The sequence below is a fragment of the Sarcophilus harrisii genome, chromosome 2, assembly GCF_902635505.1.
Source record: "Sarcophilus harrisii chromosome 2, mSarHar1.11, whole genome shotgun sequence".
NCBI classification, from domain to species: Eukaryota; Metazoa; Chordata; class Mammalia; order Dasyuromorphia; family Dasyuridae; genus Sarcophilus; species Sarcophilus harrisii.
In genome coordinates, this window is record NC_045427.1 from 47,097,091 (window position 1) to 47,124,737 (window position 27,647).

Below are 27,647 nucleotides of genomic sequence, written 5' to 3' on the forward strand. Positions count from 1 at the left end.
GAAAAACATCAATCTCTGGATTCCCTTCTCTTTTGCCCCCCTTCTCCACCCATTTCTCAGAACCCCTTGCTGGCAGAGACCTACTAAAAGGAGTTTTCCAAAACTACAGCTATAAAGCAGTGGCAAAAATACATAGATGTGAGCTCAAATTATGGCCCTGGTTCTCCCCATAAATAAATTACTTTCCCCAGGACTCAGTTTCCTTCTCTGTAAAGTGAGAGGGTCAGAACAGATAATCTTTAGAATCATTTGCATCTTCAAATCCTATAGCTAGGAGGGTCGGGGAACATCCAGGGGGACAGTGGGCTGGTTAGGCAGTGTGGGGAGTCAGGAGAGACAATGTCACTAAAGGCAGGACTTGATCAGGGATCAGATTACTGTGCACCTGAGACAAACCAAGTCTTAGCTCGATGCCTCCTCATACTTCCTGCCAGGTCAAGGACTGACCCCGGGACTTCAATAAGTCTCTCTCTATGGCTCCACTCAGTATTAGCTCTACCTAGCAGAGTATGACTAGAAAACCAGTCAGAATCCAGCTGGGAGCCTCTCCCCACCAGCATTTGCTTGAAAAGTGAGTTAACAGGCACCCCCCTCACCTAAGGGAGGGCCCTGTCTGCTACCGGCCTGAAAATGAGAAAGGAACAATGCAGAGGGAGATCTCCAGAGCATCTTGCTCTCTGATTTCAGGTAGGAATCACATGGCCATTGTCTGCATGGAAAAGCAATCTGTTGCTCGAATAAAGAGCCTCTCTGTTCGAACCAGCCTCTGCTCTGTCCCACAGGGCCCAGGGACCTGTTTATCCCAAGAATCCAGGGAAACCTAGAAGTTTGGAGGCAGAGACTTCGCAGAAGTGTGCCAAGTGGTAGATTTTTTTCCCCCATGGGGTAACGCTTATGTTCTGGTGGAAGAATTTCTGCTGCTTTTTCACAGAAAAGGAGAACTGGAAACCTCTTCAGCAGCCTAAGGATTGGAATAAAATACCAAGACAGGAAATTCATCAAGCATCTGGCAAAAGGGCATGAAAATAACCCCAAGCTCTGCGGAGAAATCAAAGGAACACTTGTGAGGGTTGTCACTGAGGGGATCCCTGCGCTGGGTGGAAAATTAGGCTAAAGTGTCCTCCAACTCATCACCAATATCATCAGCCATAGATTTTGCTGGTTATTTCGCTCTGTGTGTGTGTGTGTGCTAGAGTGTTAGTTCTTCCAGATCTGAGACTATGGATTCTCTTTTTCCTCTTGCTTCCTCCTCCCTCTCCCAGTCACCTAAACCAGGCACTGGACAGACTCGGATAATGAAGGATGATCCAATCCAATCCAACAAGCATTTAGAAACAGCTGGATTTTTTTTTAAATTTTATTTTATAATAACTTTTTTCTTTTGCTGAAGCAGTTGAGGTTAAGTGACTTGCCCAAGGTCACACAGCTAAGAAATGTTAAATGTCTGAGATTAAATTTGAACTCAGGTCCTCCTGACTTCAGGGCTGGTGCTCTCTCCACTGTGCCACCTAGCTGCCTCATAACTTTTTATTTTCAAAAATATATGCAAAGATAATTTTCAACATTCACCCTTGCAAAACCTTGTGTTTCAAATTTTTCTCCCACCTTTTGCCCCATACCCTCCCCTAGACAACAAATAATCCAATATAAGTTAAACATGTACAATTCTTCTAAACATATTCCCAACTTTATCATACTACACAAGAAAAATAAGATCAACTTAAAATACTATGTAAATGTCACTGATTATTCAGAACATAGTGGATGCTTTCTTCTGTCCTGATCAAAGCAAAACTGGAGTACCAAGCTCTATTTAAATGTCACATCCATTAGGATTGGTCATCACATAATCTTGTTATTGAACGGAAGACCTGAGTTCAAATATTGCTCTTCTTCTCTCTGTTTTTCCCCTTCCTCCTTTTTTGGTCTCTCGGTCTCTCTTAAACTTCCTAGAAATTCAGCTTTTTGCACACAACAGAGCACACATATGTGGTTATGTATGCGGCTGCTGTTGCTACAGTTTCTTTCCTTGAGCATAGGTTGCCTAATCATGATATATTGAGATAAATATTTCAGTCCCTAAAAGCAACCTCATGAATTTGCAAGGCTAAGAGCTTCTTGTTGTCTCAGACAGAGCTGACTGGCAGGAGGAGAAGGTTTCTACAGCTCTCTGCTTCTCAGAAAAGACCATGAAGGGATGATGGGCACAAGCCCTGATCTGCTAAACTAGAAGACATGGAAATGGAAGGAAATGTTCAGATGGTACTGAACTGAGACAAAAGCAAAATAACAATTCACGGTTCCACTGTTTCATGTTTTAAGTATCAGTCTTTTGGAGGAGCACAATAGTTCTAGATTATTTTATCGTGCTCTAAGTATTTTTCAACGGGCCTCTTTTCTCAGTCTTGTCTTAAGCATTTATTGTGTATGTGGAGAAAATAAATAGCTGTTCCATACCTCATCTATTTTTCTGTTCCCTTTTAGGAAATCCTACACGAGTCATACTAAAGCTTTTTTTATAAATTTAATTTTTTTGTTGAGGCAATTGGGGTTAAGTGATTTGCCCAGGGTCACACAACTAGGAAGTTTGAACTCAGGTCCTCCTGACTACAGGATTGATGCGCTATCCACTGCACCAACTAGCTACCCCATACAAAAGCTTTAAGTAATTGTCCCCAAACTTTTGGTTTAGGGACATGAAATGTCAGAGAAAATGAAACAGAGGTTTTGGAAGCCAGGTTCCCCAGGATTTCTCTAAACTTTGCATGAGCCTAGAATTTAGACTTCATTCCTCAAGTATAAACAAACTCCCACCAAGTCATATTCTCTCTGTCCTATGATTCTGAACCCCCAGCAGTCAATATTCAAACCATATTTCCCCCTCCCCTCATTATTTTCTCTCATTTCTATTCTCTTCAACCTATCCCTCTCTTCAATAACCCACTCCACTCACCCCTTTCACTGTACTCTCTGGAATTCTTATTTCATAGGTAACAAAGTTGCTTTCATCTTAAATTTTTTCTTTTCCCACTCCTTCCATCTTCTGGCATTCTCTGAAACCTGGTTTCCTTTTGATGACACAGTCTCCTTGGCTTCCCTTTCCAGCACTGGTTACACTTCTATTCATTTCCCTGACTCATTAGTCAAAGTGGGGAAGTTGCAATATATCCCTTTTTGCCTTTTGCCTCTTCCAACTCACCCTTTACATAATCACTCCATAACCTCTTCCTTTGAGGTTCACTCAAATCTTTATCTCTCAGCCAATAAAAATTCTAGTAGCCATTAAAAAAAAAAAGACAACCTACTGCATATTCCCTTTCTTTCCTCAAGGAGACCTGCATCTGGCTCTCAATTTTTCCTCCCTACTTGGACCCTCATACTAAAGGACTTCAACATGCATGTTGATACTTCAAATTTCTATTTCCCCAAGTTATTCATTCCCCATGACATCTGCCCCACCTCAGCTATACAGAAAGATGACCTTGCTGTCACCCATAAATGTCCCACTTGGAAAAAGAGCTTTCCTGTGACAATCACAAGGGATTCTTTCTCTGTCTCTTTCTCACTCTCTCTCTCTCTCTCTCTCTCTCTCTCTCTCTCTCTCTCTGTTTCACTGCCAGGATCCTCCTTAGAAAATGCTCATCTATCCGAGAGCCAGTATGGCTTCAGAGAGTTGAGGAATGACTGCTATGGTGTTTGCTGCCCAATAAGTTCAGGATAAATGTCAGGAATAGGACAGAGATCTATATACAATATTTGTCAATGTAACAAGCTTTAGATACTGTCCGGTGTAAGAGCTTGTGGAAGACCATAACAAAATTTAATTGTCTGGAGAAGTTCACTATTGTATATTAGTTCCATGATCCCATGTGTGCACATGTGCTCTTATAAATTCCCATTCACCAGTGGAATGAAGTAGAGCTGTGTGCTTGTTCCCATACTTTTTAGCATGATGTTTCTAGTGATGTTGTCAGACACCTTCAGTGGTCGGCTGCCACAATGCCAATAAATTTTCTGACTTGAAAAGGTTACCAGCCAAAACTAAATGGAAGGAGATTTGGTGTGGTTTTTGGGTTCACAGATGATTATGCACTCAATGCAGCCCGTGAGGCTGAGAGGCAACAGAGTTTTGATTGATTCTCTGCCACTTGGGCTAATTTTAACCCTTTACCAAGAAAACACAGGTTCTCCATTATCCATAAGTGGAACCATCTGTTTCAGCAAATGAAGAAATTCTGAATGCTGGGGATACACTTACCTTGACAGTGTATTTTCCAGGGATATCTGCATAGATGAGGAGGCTGATACGTATGTCGTCAGAGTTAGCTCAGTGTTTGGGAGGCTCCAAAGGAAAATGTGGGAGAGAAGAGGTATTAGGCTACTTACCAAACTGAAGATCTACAGAGTTGTTGTGCTGACCTGTCTGTTGTATGCCTGTGAAACCTGGACAGGACCAGTGGCATTCCAAGAAACTGGATTGCTTCCATTTGAATTGTCTTAGGAGGAGAAGAAGGAAGAGGAAAAAGAAAAAAGAAGAAAGAAGAAGGAGAAGAAGAACAACAACAACTATGGAATCAGTTGTGAGACATAGGAGACATGGCCTTCTGAGCTCATAATGATCTGATCAGTTATAGTTGGACACACTGTACACAAGCCCTGACATAATGATATCATTTTGTAAACCAAAAGGTTTTTTGAGATCAAAGGACAATGACCAACCAAATGTCCCACTTCAGTGTTTACAGATTCTAAAAAATTCCCTTATCTGATTTCAATATGTTGTCATTCTATCACTCCCTCTGTCTTATAACTTCAAATCCTGTTTTCTTCATCCTCATCATGACCCTCCCTAGATACCACAGTTCTTCCTTAGGCCATCAGCCTATAGAGGCTACATTCAACAATCTTTTCCATCTTATCTCCTGGTGAACCAGTTCAACTTTACAAGGTCTTCTTCACTTAAGTCCCTTGCTCCCTCAGCCTTGTTTTTCCAAGCCTCGGCCTTGGATGATTCCCACCATCCACAGCTTTTGATTCTTTTCACACTCTGCAGAACAAAATTTGGGGGAGGGGGAATCTCAAAACTGTGCTTACTAGATCCACTAGAAATGAATGCTACATAATCTCAGCTGTGCCCTCATTGTACCAAGACAGTCCTTTAAACATTCCATAATTGATTCACTATCTTACTTGCCACATCATTTTTCCCAAACCTTTTCTATCCTCCTCAATTCTCTTGTGGCTCCCTATTCCCCAACTCTCTCAATTGAGAGTTATCCTCATCTTTCACTGAAAAAAAATTAAATCCATGCACTAAATGATATGTGCTCACCTCCTCCTTAACCCGCTTCTGTAAGCTGGGTTTTTACCTATCTCTTCCATCATTCTTGTCTCACATAAAGAAATTAACGCTTCTTGCCAAGACAAATATGATACCATTTTATCCTGCCTTCTCTAACAGATTGTTTCTTCTATCATCTCCACTCTCTACTCCAATCTCTTACTGTCTACTGGATGCTTTCCTATTGCCTACTCTCATATTCATGTTTCCCTCATTCTCAAACAAAACAAAACAAAATAAAACCCAATATTTCATTCGATTCATCCAAGCCTATTAAGTATCATCCTATATCTTTTCTCTCTTTTGTAGCCAGACCATTTAAAGAAAAGCATCTGATGTACTGAGTTAACGTATTGATCATCCATCTTCAAATCATTGGTTGGTCATCCATTTAATTTTTTTATATGGATTTTAAGGTCATTAAAAAAAAAGGAATATGCCATCTGGGGGAGGAGGTGGGGGGGCAAGAGGTGAAAAATTGGAACAAGAGGTTTGGCAATTGTTAATGCTGTAAAGTTACTCATACATATAACCTGTAAATAAAAGGCTATTAAATAAAAAAATTAAAATTAAAATTTTAAAAAAAGGAATATATGGCAATACATGGATTTAAATTCTCAAAGATACATCTGATTTCAGTTATTCCATATTAGATAAAACACTTAATCTCAGTTAAGGCAAATCACTTAATTTCTTTGGATTTCATCATCCTCAACTATAGAATGGGGATCATAATAACAAAAATAACATTTATCTCACAATTGTTGTTGTCAGAATCAAAAGAAATAACATTTGTAAAGTGAGTTGCAAACCTTAAAGCATTTTTTATTATTTTAGAGCATTGGGAGTGGTTTGGTGAATAGAAAGCAAGATTTAATGGATAGAAAGAACGTGGATAAAAGAGCTCACGATATAGAACTATCCAGAAAATAGTCACATGAATGAATTAATGGATCTGTAGATGCACTGAAGTGAAGATATGTGTTTACAAAAATGGGTTTGACACATTTTCCCTATGGTGGAGAAAGATCCTAGAATCCCAAAGGTAAGGCTAGAAGGGAGCTCAGAGGTCATGTAGTCAAAATTCTTAGCTGTTTATTAATTTAAAAAAAAAACTAGTTCCTAGTTTCATTTAATAATTCAATGGAGATTTTTTGTTTTAAATTTCATTAATCTCATTTGATTTTCTGAATTTCTATTTTGGTATCTAGTTAGGGTTTTTAAATTTTTTCTAGTTTTTAAAAAAATTATATTCATTTATCTGTTCCTTCTCATAAAAATTTTCAAAATATGAAATTGCCCCTGTGGACTTCTTTACCTATGGTATGTTGAATTTTTATTTTCATTTTCTTTGATATTTTTTTCTAGAAAAAACACCAAACTTTGATCATGGACAATGTGAGCAAAAGAAAGTGATCTTTTGGGGGTAGTTCACAATATTGAACCTTATTTGTACAAGTATATTTCCTAAAATGGAATCATTGGATAAAAAAGTATAAATAATTATATAATATTGCTACATTGTTCTGAACAAAGATTGAACTAATTTTCATTGATCCTACTAGTGTCCTCATTTCCATGGTCCGAAAACTGTTGACACCTTATTATTTTAAAAATATATATTTTATTTTAGTCAACATAAAGTGGCACATTTACCTGGTTTCAATTTTTCTCTCTTTAATTGTTAGTGAGCTTGAACACTTTCCCTTGATAGAACTGTCTGTATTTATTTCTATAAAACTGACTATTCTTCTTTAATCACTTATCAAGTGGACTTTATGTCAGCTCTTGATGTATTTTGGAGAGCAAGATTTGACAAGTTACATTTGTAGCACATTGCTCTCCTTTGCCTCAAACTTTCTTCTTTGTCCATGAATAGAGTGTTGGAATTGGAGTCAGAAAGTCCTGGGTCATATTCCATCACTGATACTTCTTATCTGTGAGAATCTCTCAGTTTCCCTTTAAATCAGCCAGCTTCAATTCCTTTATTAGTAAAATGGTCCCATTTCTTGCTGGAAAAGAGAGGGAAAAGAAATGAAGGCAGTAGGGTCACCATCTGTAGAGATCTATATAGGATAAATCTATAGGTAAATCTGGACAGCACACTAAAAGCAGAGCTATCACCTTGAAAACAAATGTCTATATAGCAAAAACGATGGTTTTTCCAATAGCAATGTACGATTGTGAGAGTTGGACAGGAAAGCTGAATGCCACAGAATTGACACTTTTGGATTGTGGTGCTAAAAACTTCTGAGAGTCCCTTGGGCAGCAAGGAGATCAAATTAGTCAATACTTAAAGAAATTAATTCAGACTAGTCATTGGAAGGTCAAATACTGAAACTGAAGCTTAAATACTTTGGTAATATAATGAGAAGACAAGACTCATTGGAAAATATTCTGGTGCTGGGAAAGATTGAAAACAGAAGGGAATGGGAGAGGATGGAATGGTAGCATGAAAACAATGAACATGAGTTTGAACAGACCTGAGGAGAGAATAGAAGACAGAAAGATTTGGTGTGCTATGATCCATGGGGCCTCAAAGAATCAGACATGACTAAATGACTGAATGACAACAACAACTTGTCAAAAAGTGGCCAAAAACCGCTATTGTGGGTACCATTTGCCATTTTTGATAAGTTGCCAATCTACCACTCAGAGTTATTGAATTAAATGAGATAAATGTTCATTAGACATTTTATAAACTCTGAAGCACTTATTGTATGAATGTCAGTTATTATTATAAAGGATATTTTTTTAACCTGATCTGTGCTTTCATCTGTGTAGGGATGTTTGGAAGGGTAAAGGTTTCTTCCTCTGCCTAAGCGGGTTACTCAGCATCTTTTCCACAATTTAAAAGGCTTAGAGAATTGGCTAGAGGCACTGAGTGGTTGAATTACTTGTCCAATCACAAGGCCAATATTTATCAGCTCTAGGGTTTAAACATGGATCTTCCTTGAATCTCAGTTGGGCTGTATGTGTTCCCTGGCATCTTGGTCAGCAGAAGTCATAAGATTACAGAGTTGAAGGGACCATAGAACCATAGTCCATAGAGCTGAAAAGCACCTTAAAAGTCATTGAATCTACCCTCGTCTGTTATTTTACAGATGTGGAAAATAAGACCCAGAATGACTAAACAGTAAGTGGAAGGGCTGAGATTTGAACTTATGTCCTCTCAATTTAAATCCAGAGTTTTCCCTCTGTGTTACTATTATTCCTCTCAATGTCTCATGGTTTTAGAGTTAAAAAGAGCTCTTGGAAGAGTCTATTTGATTACATTTCATTGTATTTTTTCATTTTTATATATTCAGACATATCCATCTGGTCTTTGATAGCATCATCCATTTTATTTTCCATAGTCAGAAATTGTATTTTCCCTTCACATCTGGGATACATTTTGCTAATCCATTTCCATCTTTTCTCCCCCCTCATACAATGGATTTTAGATTTAATTCTTTGATTCATCTGGAATTTATTGTCATATACTGTGCACAGTATAGCTGCAAGGCCATTTTCTTTCATACTGGATCTCAATTGCCCAGACATTTATTGAATAGGAAAGTTCTTTCCCCGTCAGTGTTGCTTTGAGTTTTTCATTCGTTGAAGCCTTAGAGTTGGACTCTGAAAATTCTGAACTGCATCTTCCTTGTTGTAGGAGTCCTCAAACTTTTAAAACAGGGGGCCAGTTCACTGTCCCTCAGACTGTTGGGGGGCCAGACTATAGTAAAAACAAAAACTTTGTTTTGTGGGCCTTTAAATAAAGAAACTTCATAGCCCTGGGTGAGGGGAATAAACGTGCTCAGCTGCTGCATCTGGCCCGTGAGCAAGAGCAAAGCTTCTTAAATTATGAAATTGCATAACTGAATGTGGGGTTGTGGAATTATGATTTATTATCAGTGAGTGTTTGATTTGTATATCTATTTTATAGGCCTCTTTTTCTGGAATCAGGTAAAAAACTTCTTGGGTGAAAAAGAGTCAGGAGTGGGAAAAATTTAAGAAACTCTCTCCTAGAGCATCCTTCCCAAGCCTGAGTGATTACAGATCTTTTCCTTTTCTCAAGTATCTGTCCAATGGCTGACTTTTAAGTCCAGTTTCCACTTTTCCTTCCCTTCTCTTCCTTTTCTTCCTCTCCTCCAAACTCTAAGGGCTAAGTTAAAGGAATTGAGGTTATTTGAGGAAGGGGCAGGTTGGATGCCATACTTCCTATTTCATTTATTTCTATAGACGGTGAAGCTATGTTGGTCAGTAAATATTTACTATGTGTCCACAATATGCCAGACACTGTGTTAAGTACTGGGATATAAAATAAGGCAAAAGACTATTCCTTCTCTTGAAGATTTCATAGTCCAAGGGGAGAGATAACATGCAAATAACTATGGATTAAACATAGGATTTTAAGATAGGATAAATTAGAGATATTCAAAAGGAAAAAAAAACCATGTTATGTCCTAGGAAACAATAAAGTGTGGATATATGGATACTCAGGAATCTAAGTGGAGTGACAGGGATGTTAATGATTATAGAGTTCTGTCATCCTAGGGAAAATGAAGAAGGTGCAGGAAGATGTGATTATAATCTCCATTGGAAGGATGGGCAAAGTAGAGCACAGAGAACAGTAAGTGAGCTGAGAAGACACACAAGAAATTCATTATTTTGGCTTTTTTGGTCAGATCCCAAAGGTCTATTTCACATGAGCCAGACAACCTATGTTTGGTCTTAGCTACTATCTAACTTTATGATTTTGGACAAATATCTTCCCTCCTCTGAGATTTATCTGACAATAAGGAAATAAGTGCTAAGCTAGAACTGGAAGGAAATGCAATGGCCACCTAATCCAACGTCCATCCCTCTTTTCATTAAATAGACTAGGAAGCTAGTGTTCATGAAAATTGACTTGTCCAAGAACCTAGAGGTGGGAGCTGAAACTGGAAGTTCTAACTAGCTCGTTAATGATTTCTAGGGTCAGCTAAGTGACGCAGTGGATAACAGACTGGCCATGGAAACAAGAGGACCTGACTTCTCCTTCATTACAGGGAAGGGTGGAAGGGCCAAGCTGAATCTGCCTCTCCATGTGCACACCTAAGTCTCTTATGTTTCTCCCTAGGGCCAAAGGATTTTCCTGCCCTCTGCAGAAGTAACAATCATAACTTGTTCCTGAGCTGCAGCTAATATGTAAGTTTCCTTTTGCAATTCTTTGAAAGGTATCAAGGAAGAAAGACATGTGGAAGTCTTGGAGTGGCTTTAACATAAACATAAGGGAATACTGGGAAGGACAGAAAAACAGCCAGCCCGACTAGAGAGGGAGCTGTGCCTTAAACCTGAGGGAAATACAGGAGTGAAGATGGCTGCCTGGAAACCATGACTCTGTACCATTCCATTGTGATAATTATTCATTTTCAATCAATGAGCATTTTTCCTTTTATTTTTCTCAATTACATGTAGAAAACCATTTTAAATATTCACTTTTTAGAATATTGAATTCCAAATGTCCTCCCTTAGAAGCAATAAATTGGGAAAAAATTTTAAATTGAAGGGTTCTGATAATGGCCTCATTTCTAAAATTATTGAGAATTGACTCAAATTTATAAGAATTTAAGCCATTCTCCAACTGATAAATGGTCAAAGAATATCAACAGACAATTTTCAGATGAAGAAATTAAAATCATTTCCAGTCATATGAAAAGGTGCTCTAAATCACAAATGATCAGAGAAATGCAAATTAAGACAACTCAGATACCACTACACACCTCTCAGATTGGCTAAGATGATAGAAGTTAATGATGAATGCTGGAAAAGATGCAGGAACACTGGGACACTGATGCATTGTTGGTAGAATTGTGATCAGTTCCAACCCTTCTGGAGAGCAATTTGGAACTATGCTCAAAAAGTTACTAAACTGTGCATACCCTTTGATCCAGCAGTGTTCCTACTGGGCTTATATCCCAAAGAGACCTTAAAAGAGGGAAAGAGACCCATATGTGCAAAAATATTTGTGGCAGGTCTCTCTGTAGTGTCCAGAAACTGGAAACTGAGTGGCTGCCCATCAGTGGGAGAATGGCTGAATAAATTGTGGTATATGAATGTTATGGAATATTATTGTTCTGTAAGAAACAATCAGCAGGATGATTTCAGAAAGGCCTGGAGAGACTTACATGAACTGATGCTAAGTGAAATGAGCAGAACCGGGAGATCATTATACACGACATGATTATACAATGATCAGTTCTGATGGACGTGGCTCTTTTCAACAATGAGATGATTGAGACTAGTTCCAATGACCTTATGATGAAGAGAGCCATCTATACCCAGAGAGAGGATTGTGGGAACTGAGTGTAGACCACAACATAGCATTTTTACTCTTTCTGTTGTTGTTTGCTTGCATTTTGTATCTTTGTCATTTTTTTCCTTTTTGATCTCATTTTTCTTGTTTTAAGCAAGATAATTGTATAAATATGTATGCATATAATCCAATGATTTAACATATATTTTGACATGTTTAACATATATTGGATTATTTGCCATCTAGGGGAGGGAGTAGGGGGAAGGAAGGGAAAATTTGGAACACAAGATTTTTCAAGGGTCAATGTTGAAAAATTATCCATGCATATGTTTTGAAAATAAAAAAGCTTTAATTAAAAAAAAAATTTCCTCCCTCACTCTTCCCCTATTCCCTTCTTGAAAAAAACAAGCAATTTGATATTGATTATTCATGTGCAGTCATGTAAAATATATTTCCATTTTACAAAGGAAAAGACAGGCTAAAAAATAAAATAGGAAAAAAGCAAGGAAAAACAAAGTTTTAAAACCATGTTTCAATCTGCATTCAGATTTCAGCCATTCTTTCTTTGGAGGCGGATAGAATTTTTCATCATGTCCTTTGAAACTGTTTTGGTTCAATTAACATTTTTAAAAACCTAAAGCCAGGCACTGTGCCAGGCCTGAGGATACACAAAAAGTGTCTGCCTTCCAAAAGCTTACATTCTGGGGGTGTGGAAAGATAATATGTATGGAGATAAATAAATAAATACACGAAGTAAATAAATTGGGCAGATAGATAAAGCCATGGACAGAGTGCTGCAGTTGGAGTCGGGAAGACCTGAATTCAAATTCACAAACATTTATTAGCTGTGTGATTCTGAATGTCACTTAAGTTTTTGTCTGCTTCAGTTTCCTCATCTGTAAAATAGGGAAATTAATGTACTTCCCTCCCTAGGTTGTTATGAGGACAAAATAAGATATTTGTAAAGCTCTTTGCAAACCTCAAAGTACCATTATAAATGCTATTATTATTTTTATTATATGTTTTTATTCACAAAACATATGCATAGATAATTTTTCAGCATTGATCCTTGCAAAACCTTCTGTTCCAAATTTCCTCTTCTTTCCTCCACCCCTTCCCCTAGATGGCAGATAGTCCAATACATGTTAAATATATTAAAGTATATGTTAAATTCAATACATATATACATATTTATACAGTTATCTTGCTGCACAAGAAAAATAGGATCTAGAAAGAAAGAAAAAACTGAGAAGGAAAACAAAAATGCAAGAAATGCTATTATTATTAATTAATAAATTGTAATTTCTGGGGAAAAGGGACATTAGCAACTGGATGCATTCTGATGCATCTATAGAAATAGATGGGCAAAATGGAACACAAAGAACAATCTCCTACAGGAACTGTGTGAGACAAATTAGGGATGATGGGAGGGGAAAATGGGAAGGAATACATTCAAGACTTGCAGTATGAAAGTATAGCATAGGAAATGGGGTGTTGAGTTACAGGGACCAGCAATAGGTTTGGGATATCTTTTGGACAGACCATTTTCTAGCACAGCATGGGAAAGCCCTTGAGATGGTCAGCATGAATATTGAGGTATAAATATGCAAACATAATTAAATACAAACAGCAGACATTTATAAAGCTATATTTTTTTTGTTCAGACTCATGAATTTATCAGTGTAGGTAGGAAGTACTAATGTGTCGATTCCTTCCATCAATATGAATGGAATACATATATATTATAGATATTCAAGTCTTACAGAGGTATATGGGGTGCTGAGAAGTTAACAACTTGTTCATAGTCACAAGGTTAAAGGATCAGAGGTTGTAGCTACCTCCAAAGTCTGATTCCAACCTTCAGGACTGGCCCTCTATCCACTAACCCAAACCACTCTCAGTTTCAGTATTTAAAGAACATATTATTTCATCACTTCCTTAACCAATGCAGATTGCAGCTTATTAGAAGGCAGCTTTCTTAAGTTGATATAGCTGAAAAACTTCATCTGATGGCTAGGCTTTCTAGAGATGAGCCTTTAGAAACTTAACTGGATGACAAATGTTAGATGAATTGCACAAGTTTAACCTATATTGGATTATTTGCTGTTTAAGGGAAGGAGAGAGAGAGGGAGGAAAACTTGGAACACAAGATTGTGCAAGGATGAATGTTGAAAACTATCTTTGCATGTATTTTGAAAAATAAAAATCTATTATTATATTACAATTTTAAAAAAAGAAACTTAGCTGGGATGTTCCTTAGGGATCAAAAATATAGTCCATTGCTGACTGTACCCAGAACATTTCCTATGAAATGAGACCTAACAAACGATGCCTTCTGCCGATTCACAATCTGAGCACCCAGCAAAACTTATACACCATGTAGGGTATTGGGGGAGAATATTGTTAGAAAGACAGAGACACACACAGTTTGGGGTTCCATTTTTTCCTTCTTCCCCTTTTTTAATCTCCCTCTCCCAAGACAGCAAGTAATCAGATATAGGCTGTACATGTACAATCATTTTAAACATATTTCCATGCTTGTCATGTTCTCCATCAAAATCCTTCTGTGTTCCACTGTATTCTTGGGATGGTACTGGGTTCTGAAAGGGACAAACAGGAAAACCCAGGGGGAGGCTCTTGGTGCACTGCTGTGCAGTGAGAACCAGACTACGGAAGCTTGAAGAAACTTCTCATTAGAAGGTTCTAATCACTCCTATAGATAGTGAAACTTGTGGCCACAGCAACTCAGAAGGAGTTTCTATTAAGTAGGTAGAGTAAGGACATTGAAATGAAAGGAGTAGAAATAGAAATAAGAATTAAAAGTGGGACAGTGATTTCCCTGATGGAGAAATCTTCAGGGTAAGGAAGTTCCCTCTACCAATACAATTCTCTGCTATTTATAATATTTGAGAGGTAGCTAGAATATTTATCCATGAAGTGATTATTAAAGGGTCTTAAACCCAGATCTTCCTGGCTCCAAAATTAGGCACTCATTGGCTTTATTTGGCTAGAGTACCCTCATACACGGCTGGCTCTGTAACCCAAAGAGATCATAAAAGAGGGGAAAGGAGTCCATGTGCAAAAATAGTTATAGCAGCTCTTTTTGTAGAAGCAGGGAATTGGAAATCTAGTGGATATCTATCCATTGGGGAATGGTTCAAAAAGTTATGGTAAATGAATATAATGGATTATTACTGGCTGATTTCAGAAAAGCCTGGAAAGACTTACATTATCTGAAGCTGAATGAAGTGAGCAGAATGGGGACAGCATTGTACACAGTAACAGCAAGATTGTGTGATGATAAACTATGATAGACTTAGCTCTCCTCAGCAATGCAGTGATCCAAGACAATTCCAGTAGTCTTGGGATGGAAAATGCCATCCGCACCCAGAGAGAGAAATGTGGAGTCTAAATGTGGATCAAAGCATATAGCATTTTCACTTTTTTTCTTTTTCTTTCTTGTGGTCCTCCCCACCCCCTTTGCTTTGGCTTTTCTTGCACAACATGACAAACATAGAAATATGTTTTAAATGATTGTACATGTATAACATATCTGATCACTTTCTGTCTTGGGACAGGGGAGATAAAAAAGGGAGAAAGAAAAATTGGAACACAAAATCTTACAAAAATGAATGTTGAAAACTATCTTTACACATATTTGGAAAAATAAAATACTAAGAAGGGAAAAAAAAGGGGGGGGTATCCATCCACACAGATAAAATTCAGGATATCCTATATAGCCTAGACAGGGCATGTTAAGTGAATGACTTTGCAACTGCTAATGAACTAATCCCTTTCTTGTGAATTAATCATGATTGTCCCTGCTTTATGGGGAAGTAAACCTAGCAATAGAGAAAAGTGATTTGTGCTGGCTAGTTTGAGGCAGAAATGACTTGGATAAGAAGTCGGGAGAGGAGAAGCCCACTACATATCTTTGCCCTTCTAGGAAACTATCCTGCCCCTCGAAGAAAAATTTCGAGCTCCCTTGGGCCACCCCAGAGTTCCTGGGGCCACACAATCCAATACCTCCCATTCACCAAGGGCCCAGACAGGGGACTAATCGAGGAACATAGATTAGCAGATGGGTCCCTGTTGGGCAGATACAAGAGGGCATCTGGGCCTTATGTGATTTCTCTCTAAAATGAAAATTAAAAGGGCTGATGGATGGGGTCCCTTGCCGCTCTAACTTCCAGGGTTGGGGGGGGCTGAGGGGGGTGGGGGGAACCGAGAGAGTATATGGATGCTGAGTTGTGTAGATCTCCTCTTCTGGCTCTAGAGTGCGCTGCTTCTCCGCCTCCGTGGCCAGTGAAGCAAAGTGAAAGTCGGTTCTAAGGCTGGGACCGCTCCAGCCCCGGGTTGGGGGCCTCGGATTGGGGTAGCGAGTTAACACTAGTACCCGGCCAGGCCAGGAGGGTCAGGATCCCACAGGGATCGAGAGGTCCCACCACATGCTCCCTGTGGGCCAGTAAGGAGGAGCGGGAAACTAGGCAGGATCCCCCCAGACCCCCCCTTCCCCCCACACACACACACGAGTTAGAGGCTCGTGCCAGGGGGTCTCGGGGCCTCGCAGAGCTCCCCAGGATCACTCTGGTTGGTGGCTGGACCAGCTGGGCGTCTGCCTCTTCTCGACCGGTAGGGGAAAGGGCTAGGGTCCCGAACCACCTCTGCCAGGTCGGGTGGTTCGGAACCGGGAGAAACGCAGACTGGGGAACCGGGGAAGCGCCGGAGCGCGGGGCTACAAAAAGAAGGCGGGGGATCCCGGGGGCGCAGAGCCAGCCTGCTGTCAAGAGGGAACCAGAAGAGGCGGTGGTGGGGCGGCCGCGGGAGTGGGCAGAGCCAATAAAGAGCCGAGGGCGGGAGGCGGCCGGGAGGCGGCGGCAGAAGAGGCGCTCGCTCGGGGGAGCTGAGAAGCCGACACCTCGGGGTGCGCAGCGCAGTCCCGGAGCTCGGTGCTGCGCCGCGTGCTGCGCCCGGGACACGCTCGCTCGTTCGGCTAGGCTCCGGACCCGGGACTAGGGGCGCCGGGCGCCCAACTCCGCCTGCTGCACGAACTTCTCTCGGCCGCCCCCACCCCGGGTTAAGTCGGGGAGCCCCCACCCCCACAGGCTCCGGGACCGCGGCGGGCGGCGCCCTCCACTACTTTTCAGCGCGGGAGAAGCAGAGGAAAGCCGGGGAGCTGAGTTTCCTGGAAGCGGCGCCTGGCACATGGAGTGAGCGCGTCCGGCGGCTCTAGGCACCATGGGGCGCTGCTCCCTGGCTGCCTACCCGGTCCCTTAGCCCCTCACCCCGGCGCCCCGGGACTCGCGGATCGCAGCCGGCCTCCGAGTCCTCTTGCCCAGCCGCCAGAGCCGGAGGGTCGGGGGTGGCCCCGGCATGGAGTTGCACGCGCTGTGTGGATTCCTCTACTGGCTGCTGCTGCCCTTCTCCCTTCTAGCGGGTGAGTCCCCCGATGGGGAGAGGAGACGGGGGGAGGGGAGGAAAGGGGGTCCTAGACACTTGGGCCCCGTCCCCCGGGAGAAGGGGAAAGAGACATTTCTAATAACCTGCACCAAATAGACCAAATAAATAAAACAAAGGTTTATTTAGCACCGACTGGCGGTTAGGCACTGTGGAAGTTACAAAGATTAGTCAAGGCAGAGTTCCTGTCCCAGGGGAGTTTATTGTCCAGCAGGGAATAAGACCCTCATCCCCTCCATTCTCCCCCGACCCCCAGTGAATACAACTATCATTTACACTAAGTTCTTAGTGAACGATAAAACAAAACGCGATGGGGGGCCCCAAAAGCAAAGTAACTCCAGAACTTCTCAGTTTGGACAGCAGGTTCTGAGACCCTGGCAGCTCTTCCCTGTCTCTGCAGCCCCCCTCCCCTCTCAGCAGCCCCCTTCCCAGGGAATGACTCGGATCTCCATGACGCCAGCATGGTCCCGGGAAAGGCTCGTGGGGGAGGTGCACGTTCGTGCGGCTTCCGACCTCTCCGTATTCCAGGGTTGCGCCCATGGGCAGTCGTGGGATCCCCAGCTCTCATCAATCTGAGGTCCCCTGGCAGTTGCTGTCCAGTCAAGGGGGGAGGCGCCCCACCGAGAGCCCCGGTGGAAGCAGGGGTCTTGGGGCGGGGTTCTCTCTGGAGACTAGGGGGCGTCCAATACATTCAGTATTACTGTGTCTCTGTAAGGGGGTGGGGGGGCTATCATCTTTTCTCTCTCTCTCCTTAAAAAAAAATGCCAACTTGCATCACTACTTCCTGACCAATCTGGAAGAAGGCGGGTTTCCTGCCTGGAACTGTTTAATTTGGACCCTCCCGTCCAAAACTAACGTCTATTCCCGCGCCTGCTCCTACCGTCACTAACCCTACTCCTCCCTACCTCGAGCTGGACGTGCAGAACTGGTGGTGTCCCTTCCTTTGGAAAAAAAAAAAAAGTCAGGTCTGCTCAGAGCTCCCCTAGTTCTGGCCCGAGTGGGCCTCTACAGTGGCAGCTTGGATTGGACCGGCGGAGGTGGGGAAGGGGGTGGGGAGTCTAGCACGGCCTCAGCTCAGGCAATCCTCTTGGGGGAGGGGACCTAAACTGGACTTGTGGAAAACCCCTGGCGTGATAAAGGACTTCGTTCTCGGGCTCGTTAGGCAAAGGAGACATCCCTCATCCCTTTCTTTTTGTGCGGACGTGCTGTCAAAGACGCTGTCCCCAAAAGGTCCGTGAGTCTCAGAAATGGGCATTTCTTTTACCCCTCTTGAGTTGTCAGGGGAGAAAAAAATGTGGTCCTTAGTGGTTCAACCTGCTAGTGGGATCCACCCTAGGAGAAAGGGAAAATGTTCTTCCACCTTCCTTTCAGGGTCCCTCTCCCACTACTGATATCCCCTTTCTTCCATCCTGCTAGTCATATAATAGCAAATCACATTCCGGTAGCCCTTTAAAGTTTACAAAGGGCTTCCTTCTCACAATACCCCCTTTTTACAGAGACCTTGCCCAGTCTCACAGTTCCTAGTTATCAGAGGCGGTGATTTGAATTCCAGTTCCCTTGATTTCAAATCCAAAACTCTTTCCTAAATTCAGCCTAGTCCTCTAGTCCTCTCTACCCAGTACTCCATGCTCTAAAACTACCTCCAGGCTTCCTCCCACCCCACCACTCAGTCTCTAAGTGGGACCAAGTTCTGCTTGAGTAAGCAAACTGATTAAACTAATTCACACTTAAGTGGAAATAGAATATTTTAATTTTCAAAGAGAAACACTTCTTGATTTTGATGATGCTGGAATTTGCAGCATTAGAAGAGAGATAAGGAAAGCCTTACCAATACCCCTTTAATCACTTCACCCAGTGTTATAAGACAGTCCTGGGTAACAATAAGAAAGGGGGGGGAGGGAGGGGATATAGAGCAGAGATTTTATGGAAAAGGATTCTAGATGAGTGTCCCAGCCTAGCCGGCAGAGAGGATTTATCCTTGGTTTGGTTTGTAGGAAAGAAATCTCACCAAACCTAGGAACATTTTCATAATGCTGGAAAAAAAAAAAAAGAATCAATGAAGACCATTGAAGGGGAGGGAGAGGCTTTTAAAACTTTCCTCTGCCTAGTCTTTGGACAGAAATGTCCTGGACCTACCCAGGAGAACCAAAAAGGCAAATGGGATTGTAAACAGAGTTGTCTTGTTTGCTTTCTACCTTCTGTGGGGGACAAGGTAAAAACAAGCCTGATCGTTTGGAAGTTTTTAAGTTGAGGCAGAGGAAATAAAGAACTCTTTAAAAAACAAAAAGCCTCAGATACCTTTATCATGCTGGTCTCTGTTGAAATTTTATTTTGAGGCAGGGGACTATCTGACGGATCTCAAGTTGTTGTTTTGTTTTTTTTTTTTCCTTTAGTTTAAGTGTTAGAAACATATAGTATTAAACTCTAGAGAGAGAAAGGAAGGGGGAAAACTTTGTGCCAGTAAGAGGATTATGGGTCAATAGGACCTACCCCAGAGAGGGTCCCCAGGGCAATCTAGAAAGGAAACCTGTATTATGCAGCCATCATCCAAATTGTGGGAGGTTTCTCCTTAATTCTCTCCTTAATAATGGTGATTTCGATAACTCCCCTTCTATACGTTAAACTTCATTTTCAGAGTACTTTTCTCACAATAACTCTATGAGGTAGGTAGCACAATTATTATTTCCCCAGTTTTTCCAGATGAGGAAAATAGGCCCAGAAAAATGGAAGAGGCCCACATTCATTTAAAATAACTTTCCTCGACTGGAAAATGGAGGCTTGGATTAGTTTCCCTGCCATTCAAAGTTTTCAAAGTTCCCTGTCATTCCAATTCCAATGCCCAAGAAGTCTGTGACTGGAAGTTCCCATATGATTAATGTGCTTGCCAAGTACCAGGGTTGAGCAAAGGGTTGAGTAGGTGTTCTTGACACCCCAGTTTTCTTGCTCCTCTGGCATCTCCGCTGCCTTCAGACAATGGCTGGCTGCTGCAGCTCTTTGGGAATGAATAACTCATCTCCAGTGAGGTATCAGTCAGAAGATATTAGTCAGAAATTTTGCCCTGCATGGGCTTAGGCAACAATTGAGGGTGCAGGTTTGACTCATCTTGGCCCAGAGTCCCCAGGCCTTCACTCCACTCCCTATAAGGCATCTCTGCCTAAAAGCAGGCGGGTGCTAGAACACCTGATACCACTCACCAGAGTGGTTGTCACTCAAGGAGCCCGGACTGAAAGGCATTTGAGAATCAGAAGGAAGAGAGAAATATGGCTCCTGGCTCGGGTCCTAGGGCCCCTTGGGGACACTGATTTCTTGGTCTAAGCCAGCTGGTTTCAGTCCTACCTAAGTAAGAGTTCTCCCCACCCCCACTGGAGTCTGTGGCTTTGAACCCAAATTCTGAAATGACGTTTCTCAAGAGGGGCGGGGTTCCCCTGTGTTGGGGCAGGCCCCAAAGCCACAATAACTAGTTAGGAAAGACAGACATGACTAGGGCCCTGGTGAGATAGGCAGAAACACAGCCTTGCCGGGGCGGAAAGACAAACAGGTGGTTAGAAAGCAGTTAGCCTATCACTGCTGATGTTTCATATCTGGGGCTGCTGCCGAGCAGGTTGTGAAAAATCTACCTCCTGCCTTTCAGGAGAGGGTGTCTGGGGGCGTGTCCCCAGGGGCCTTTCATGTGTGAAGGCATGACTCTGCCAGCTGGAGTGCCTCCTCACCCCAGGGGCACATGCGGGCAGCGAAGCGTTCATCCCTCACCCGTTTTTGTCCTCAGAGGGACTTCTATGTCCATGTTCTCTTTGGATTCTCACAGAAATCTTAGAGGTGGGTGAGGTATTATTGTCCCATTTTACAGATGAGGAAACAGCGACTCAGAGTGGTTAAGTGAATTGCCCCAGATCACACAGCAAGGCAGTGGGAAGGGAGGAACTAATTCTGATACTTCTAATATTAATAATAGACCATATTTTGAGAACACCTTAAGGTTAGCAAAACACTTCACACATAATCACTCTTCGAGTGAGGTAGGTGACACAAGAATCCCCATTTGACTTATGAAAAACCTAAGGAGTGGGTTGGGGTGTCAGCATTAATTAAGTGCCTACTAAGTACCAGGCAGTGTGCTAAGGTCCTTACAGCTATTACCTCATTTGACCCTCATAACAACATTGGGAAATAGGTTCCATTACTATTCCTGTTGTACAATTGAGGAAACTGAGACACACAGGGGTTAAATAAATTGACCCAGGTCACACACAACTACTACTACTACTATCTAACATTTATATAGTACCCACTATGTACCAGACCTTGTGCTAAATGCTTTACAAATATCTTCCTACTTCTTGATCTTTTCAACAATGAGGTAATCTAAGATAATTCCTCTAGACCTCTGATGGAAAATGTCATCCTCTTCCAGAGAAAGAACAATGGAGATGGAATGAGAATCAAAGCATAGTATTTTAGCCTTTTTTGGCTTGGTTTTTTTGGGTGTATTTTCCCCCTTTTTGATCTAATTTTTCTTATGCAGCATGATGAATCGCACATTTAACTTATATCGGATGGCTTGCTTTCTTGAGAAGGCGGAGGAAAGGGAGAAAGGGGGAGAGAGGGTGAAAAATTGAGAACACAAGGTTTTGCAAAGGAGAATGTTGAAAACTATCTTTGCATGTATTTGGAAAAATAAAATACTATTAAAATGTAAAAAACAAAAAACAAATATTGTTCTACTTGATCCTCACAATTCTGGGAGGTAGATGCTAATTTTATCTCCATTTTTAAGATGAGAAAATTGAGACAGATGACAGTTAAGGGACTTGCCCAGAATCACATAGTATGAGGCAAAATTTGAACTCAGGTCTCCCCCACTGCCAGACCCACCACACTAGCTAGATGCCCCTTAGAGATTACCTCCAGGTAAAATCTCCAGATTCCCAGTCCGATATTCTTCATGAACCCACTGAGAGGATTTAATCTTTGATCAGGAACCCTCACTGCTCACTTGACAGTAATTGGTCCTAGCTTCCCTCCAGTCCCCTGTATTGGAGGCCAATTGGAGGTGGGAGTGTAGAAGTAAATAGTCTCTGTGGGTGTCCACCCTTTTCAGAAAAGAACCGAAGAAGATGTGGGTGATGGGGGATGGGAGGTGGTGGGTGGTAACTGGACTACCCAAACTGCAAGCGGCTTCCTGCAGCCTTGTCTCTTCAGTCTGTTAACTTTCATTTCCTTTCCTGCAAAACAGAAGTTACATCCCAATTATGGGTGATACCTCATTAAAGTTGGAAGAAAATGGTCTGAAACCTGGGATCATTTGAACCCCAGTTCTGCTGCTTACAGCCTAAGGATCTGGGGCAAGGGATCTGGGAACCTGGGCAGCCTCTAAGCCTCAGCTTCCCCATTTGTAAAATGAAAGAGTGGATTGAACTAGGAGACTTCTAAGACCCCTTTAAGCTTTAACTCTGTGATACCAGAATGGTCAGTGTCTTGTTTCATCTTATTTCCTTACATTCATCAACAAAACCAAATAGTTAAGGAAACAAAATAATATATAAACCACCAAATGATTCATGTGTTCTCCAAAGGAAAATAAACTGAGAAATAAATAGCAATAAATTAAAGTGGGGCAAATTTTTTTAAAAATCAAGCTCCCACATTCTGGGTTCCTGGGAATATAAAGATGAGAATTAACAGAATATTAAGTTGTAATCAACACCTGTCTTCTGGGAGCTTGCTGTCATCTCCTATTCACTACCTTCCCACATCCCTCATCCTCTTCTCCCCTCTGATTGGATGGTTGAATCCTGAGCTCCACCCACAGCTTTCCTTTATAGAGGATGGAGACTACTTTTTGGCAATCCATTTTCTATCTACAGTCATATATGGTGTCAACTACATGGCACAAGATGTCACCTCTCTAGGTATTCTCTAGGGTCCCATCTCCCCCCTCTCCTTTGTTTCCCAGATTTTTGTATTTTTGTCTACTCTTATTAGATGGAATGGCACATAATAGATGCTTAATAAAGGTTCACTGGATTGAATATACTAATAAGGAATACAACATGTACACAAGTATAAGTTAAATTGTGTGGAAGTGAAAGGATCTGAAGAGGGACAAAGCATTAGCAGATAGAAGGGTAAGGTGGGAAGGAAACTTGGAGAATGTAGCATCAGACCTGGACTCGAAGGGGAGGATTCTGGAAGACAAATTTAGAGCTGGATCTGGCCTCCAAGGCTGTGTAGTCCAATCCCTCAGGGAGATTCCCATGATGCATGCAAAGTCACATAGGAGGTAGGAAGCATCAGAGGCAGAATTGGAACTCAGGTACTCTAACTCTAAAGCCAGGATGTGCTTTCTCTCTCTGCCTCCCAAGGGCTGTGTGGATGAATGAGATCCCTGACAGCCATAGGGGAAGTAATATAATATGACAAAACTCTGAAAAGGTAGATTGGAGCCAGATTATGGAGGGAATCAGCCATAAGGAGTGGCTTATTTGCCCCAGTTTCCCTATATGCTCTATGCTTCATCTATTAATAGAACCTCCAGAATTTAAGAATATCTCCAAGGGTTTTTTCCTTTTTATTCTCTCTTGGCTTTTCCCTTTTGCTCTGATTTTTCTCTCCCAACATGATTCATAAAGAAATCTGTGTTTAAAAGTTAATATACATGTATAACCAGAAAAAAATAAAACAATTAACTAAAAAAAATAGAATATCTCCAAGGAAGCTGTGTCAATAGACACCATTGATCTATAAGTCAAAGAAAAATAGAGTAAATAGGAAAAAAAACCTCGATTTCAAAGTAAAATTATAATACCTGCTTGTAAATTATTTGTATTTAAAATATATTGCTCAGATAGGAGGAATTATAGTAATTTTTAAAATTGCATCAATTGATGTCCATGGTCCTAAAAGTGTTAACTGAACTGATGTTTTGCTTTTATTATGCATATGTTCACACATGTATATGTTTCACTTTGAGGTTTAAAGTGAAATGTTTTTGCTAATTGCTGCCCTTCTGTCTCCTCAAAACCTCTTATACAGCAGAGGGAAAGAGGGAAGCCCAGCATCCTGAGTCACATTTAGATTGGATTAGTTGCTATCCAAATAAGTAACAGAAAGCGTTCTATCTTGTTATAGAATTAAAAGGGAAACTTTGAGCCTCATCAAGGTGATTTCTTGGCTTTTTTTCTCTCTCCCATTCCTGCCTCTGTCCCTAGCTACATCCTCCCTATCAATTAAGAGCTAGTTCAAGTTCTGAAGGAGCCCTTCCTAACTACAGTAACTCAGGAGCAGCTCCTGCAGCATTTATAAGCCATCCTACTTACTATGGCCCTTCTCCTCTCAAAGATTATTTTTGTCATCTTCCACATTCAGACTCTTAGCAAGTTGAAGGCAGAGATGCTGCCTTATCCATGTTTCCAAATGTCAAATAAACTTGACAAGCACCAACCAACACTAACATTTCCATATACGAAGAACAGAAATGGAAGATTGTATATGAAACAATCTCTGTAACTACAGCTTTTGGGGGGGGAACATTTATTTTATTCAACACAGAAATAACCACATTACTCAGTTTGTCTGGATCTAAACTTCCACTGACTTGTATGGTTTTTAAAAACATTTCACTGATGCTCTTTATTATTTGGCATCATTCCCACATTCTCACCCACTTCCTTCCTCTCTTTCCTCTCCTTCACCCCCAGATTAAAGCTCTTCCTTATTACAAATAAGTGTAGTACAAATCCACACATTGTTTATATCTGAAAACATATCTTTCTAGGTCAAGGATTTTTCCTTTTTTAGATATATTTTTGGTGTGTTATGCCCTTTTTTTAACAGTCAAATGAAGCCTATGGATCTCTTCCCAGAATTTGTTGTTGTTGAGATGTGCCCAACTCTGTGTGAGCCCCATTTGGAGTTTTCTTGGTAGAGATCTTGAAGTGGTTTGCCATTTTTGCCATCCAACTCATTTTACAGATGAGGAAACTGAGGCAGAGTGAAGTGACTTGCCCAGAATCATAGAACAGGATTTGAACTCATGAAGATGAGTCCTCCTGAATTCAAGCTCAGTACTCTGTCCACTACACTACCTAGCTTTCCCTTCTTTCCAGAATAATGCTTTTAAATGCATAAAGTAGGATTCACAGGATTACAAAGGAAAACAATTATATTAAAATGAATTATTGGAATTTTTTTAAGTGTGTTGACTGACCCTGGGTTGAAAACTGCTAATCTGGTCCTATGGTGCCAAATTCAGCAAAATGAATATTAATAAACCTTACCTAATGACCCCTGGAGTTCCCATATTGACTTAGGGGAAAAACATATTAACATCATCTATGTTCTACTGTATTTTTATTTATTTTGCTACGTATTTCCCAATTACATTTTAATTTGATTAAGGCCACAAGCTTGGGTGTTGTGGGTGACATATGCCTACTATGGCATTTTTGAAATCTCTGACTTAGTTTATCCTTTCTGCCAGTGGGTGGGAAGCATGGCTCATCATCATCATGAGAGATCATTGCATTGGTGAGAGTCCTTGTCTTTTGCAGTTCTTTCACAGTAGTGTAAGTTGTTTTCTGTGTCATTCTGGTTCTGTTCACTTTGCTAACTGAAATTTTCTGTTTCTCAGACACTGCTGTTGCCTTGGTAATTTTTTATATTATACTTTGTGTATATGTGTATATATATGTATATGTATAAATTTCATTTTCTTTTTTCATATCTTGATAATGTTCAGGATAGAGATTTGTATTCATGAGTGGTCCGTATATTTTTTTCTCACTTCCTGCTGTAGTGGTGGATGATGAATTTGTTTTGTTTTTGTAAGTCGTTCCTAAACTTAATTTTTTGTAAATAATATTTTATTTTTCCAATTATGTGTAATGGCAGTTTTTAACATTCATTTTCTTTTCTTTTTTATTATAGCTTTTTATTTACAAGTTATATGCATGAGTAATTTGATGGCACTGACAATTGCCAAACCTTTTGTTCCAATTTTCCCCCTCTTTCCCCCCATCCCCTCCTCCAGATGGCAGGTTGACCAATACTCAACATTCATTTTCTATAAAATTTTTGAGTTTCAAATTTTTTCTCCCTCCCTCCCTCTCTTCCATCTTCCCTCCCGAGATGGCAAGCAATCTGATATAGGTTATGCACGTGCAATCATGTAAACATATTTCCACATTAGTTCTGTTGTGAAAGAAGAAAGAGAGCAAAAGAGGAAAACTTCCAGAAAAGAAAAAAGTGAAAATAATATGCTTTGATTTGCATTCCATAATCTTTATCTGGATATGGATTGTAATTTCCATCATGAGTAAGTGGAATTGTTTAGGATCACTGTATTGCTGAAAAGAGCTAAATCAATCATAATTGATCATCGTACAATGTTTCTTTTATAGTATACAATCTTCTCCTGGTTCTGATCATTTCACTTATCATCAGTTCGTGTGAATCTTTTCACGTTTTTCTGCAATCTGCCTGCTTATCTCTTCTTAGAGCACAACAATATTTTATTACATTTGTACACCACAACTTGTTTAGCCATTTTCCAATGATTTATATCCCCTCTATTTCCAATTTTCCCCACAAAAAGAACTGCTATAAGTGTTTTTGTACATTTGGGTCCTTTTCCATGATTTCTTTGGAATAGAGACCTAGCTCCTGGATCAAAGAGTATGCACAATTTGAATGCCCTTTGGACATAATTCCAAACTGTTCTCCAGAATGGTTGATTCAGTTCATAATTCCAACAATCTATTAATATCCCAATTTTATGGGTGATGAATTTGAAACATAGCCAGTAGGGGAATTTGTTTAGCTGGATATCGTTCAAATGATGAAGATCTTGTTTTTGCTTTTTTGTTCCAGTGGGGGGAAGAGAATGAGAGGGATGGATTATAAATGCTTGTAAAAATAAATAGATTTTAGGGGAAAAATTTGATTGATTTTCAGGATAAGATGCAGACTGAAGAGGCTGGTCTTCAGAGTTTCCAACTCCCTTTTGCCTTCAGCACTTGACAATCTCTGGAGGCCTGCCTGAGGTCTAGAAGAGGAGGGCTTTTTCATTTCCTTTTTCTCCTCTCTAGGGAGGGTCAGCACCATGCCTCTTCCCTGGGTCTCTAGGAAACGCTATTGTTTCAGCAGCCAGCAAAATCTTAGGTGTAAGTTTAATGGAAGGGCCAAAGGGCAGGTTTTGTGTAGAAGAGACTTACGTTGTTTTTATGTGTTTTCTGGGTAGATTGGGGCCATTTCACACAGTCTCTGCAGCTAGTCTCGGAGGCTGTGGCCTGTAACTGCTTCTTCAAGCAGAAAAGAATGTAGGAGTGAGTTCCTCTCTTGGGCCCAGGGCAAAGAAACTCTCTCCTGACATCCTGATTGATGCAGCTGATTTCCACCCTTGAAAGAGTTTCCAGAGCCACCTAGGGAAAAGACCTGTCAGCTTTTAGGGACCCTTCTGGGCATATGATTTCATCCACAAATATCCCCGACTTCTCAGTCATTTTATCTGTTGAACATCAAGTCTGACATCCTGCCCATCCAAGGGATGGAGGAACTCCCCCTTAGGGGGAACAG

At 41.0% G+C, this 27,647-nt stretch overlaps 1 protein-coding gene across 2 annotated transcripts in view; it reads left to right on the forward strand.

The window, feature by feature from the left end:
* The first annotated feature begins 16,510 nt into the window (after window positions 1-16,510).
* PIEZO1 (piezo type mechanosensitive ion channel component 1) overlaps window positions 16,511-27,647 on the forward strand; it is a 167,319-nt gene continuing 156,182 nt past the window's right edge. Inside the window, exon 1 of one of the 2 annotated variants that reach the window (XM_031950144.1) lies at window positions 16,511-17,055. In XM_031950144.1, coding sequence (XP_031806004.1) covers window positions 16,992-17,055 — 64 coding nt within the window. In that variant the 5' untranslated portion in view covers window positions 16,511-16,991. The remainder of the gene's footprint in view (window positions 17,056-27,647) is intronic. The other variant, XM_031950143.1, reaches the window with a different exon arrangement.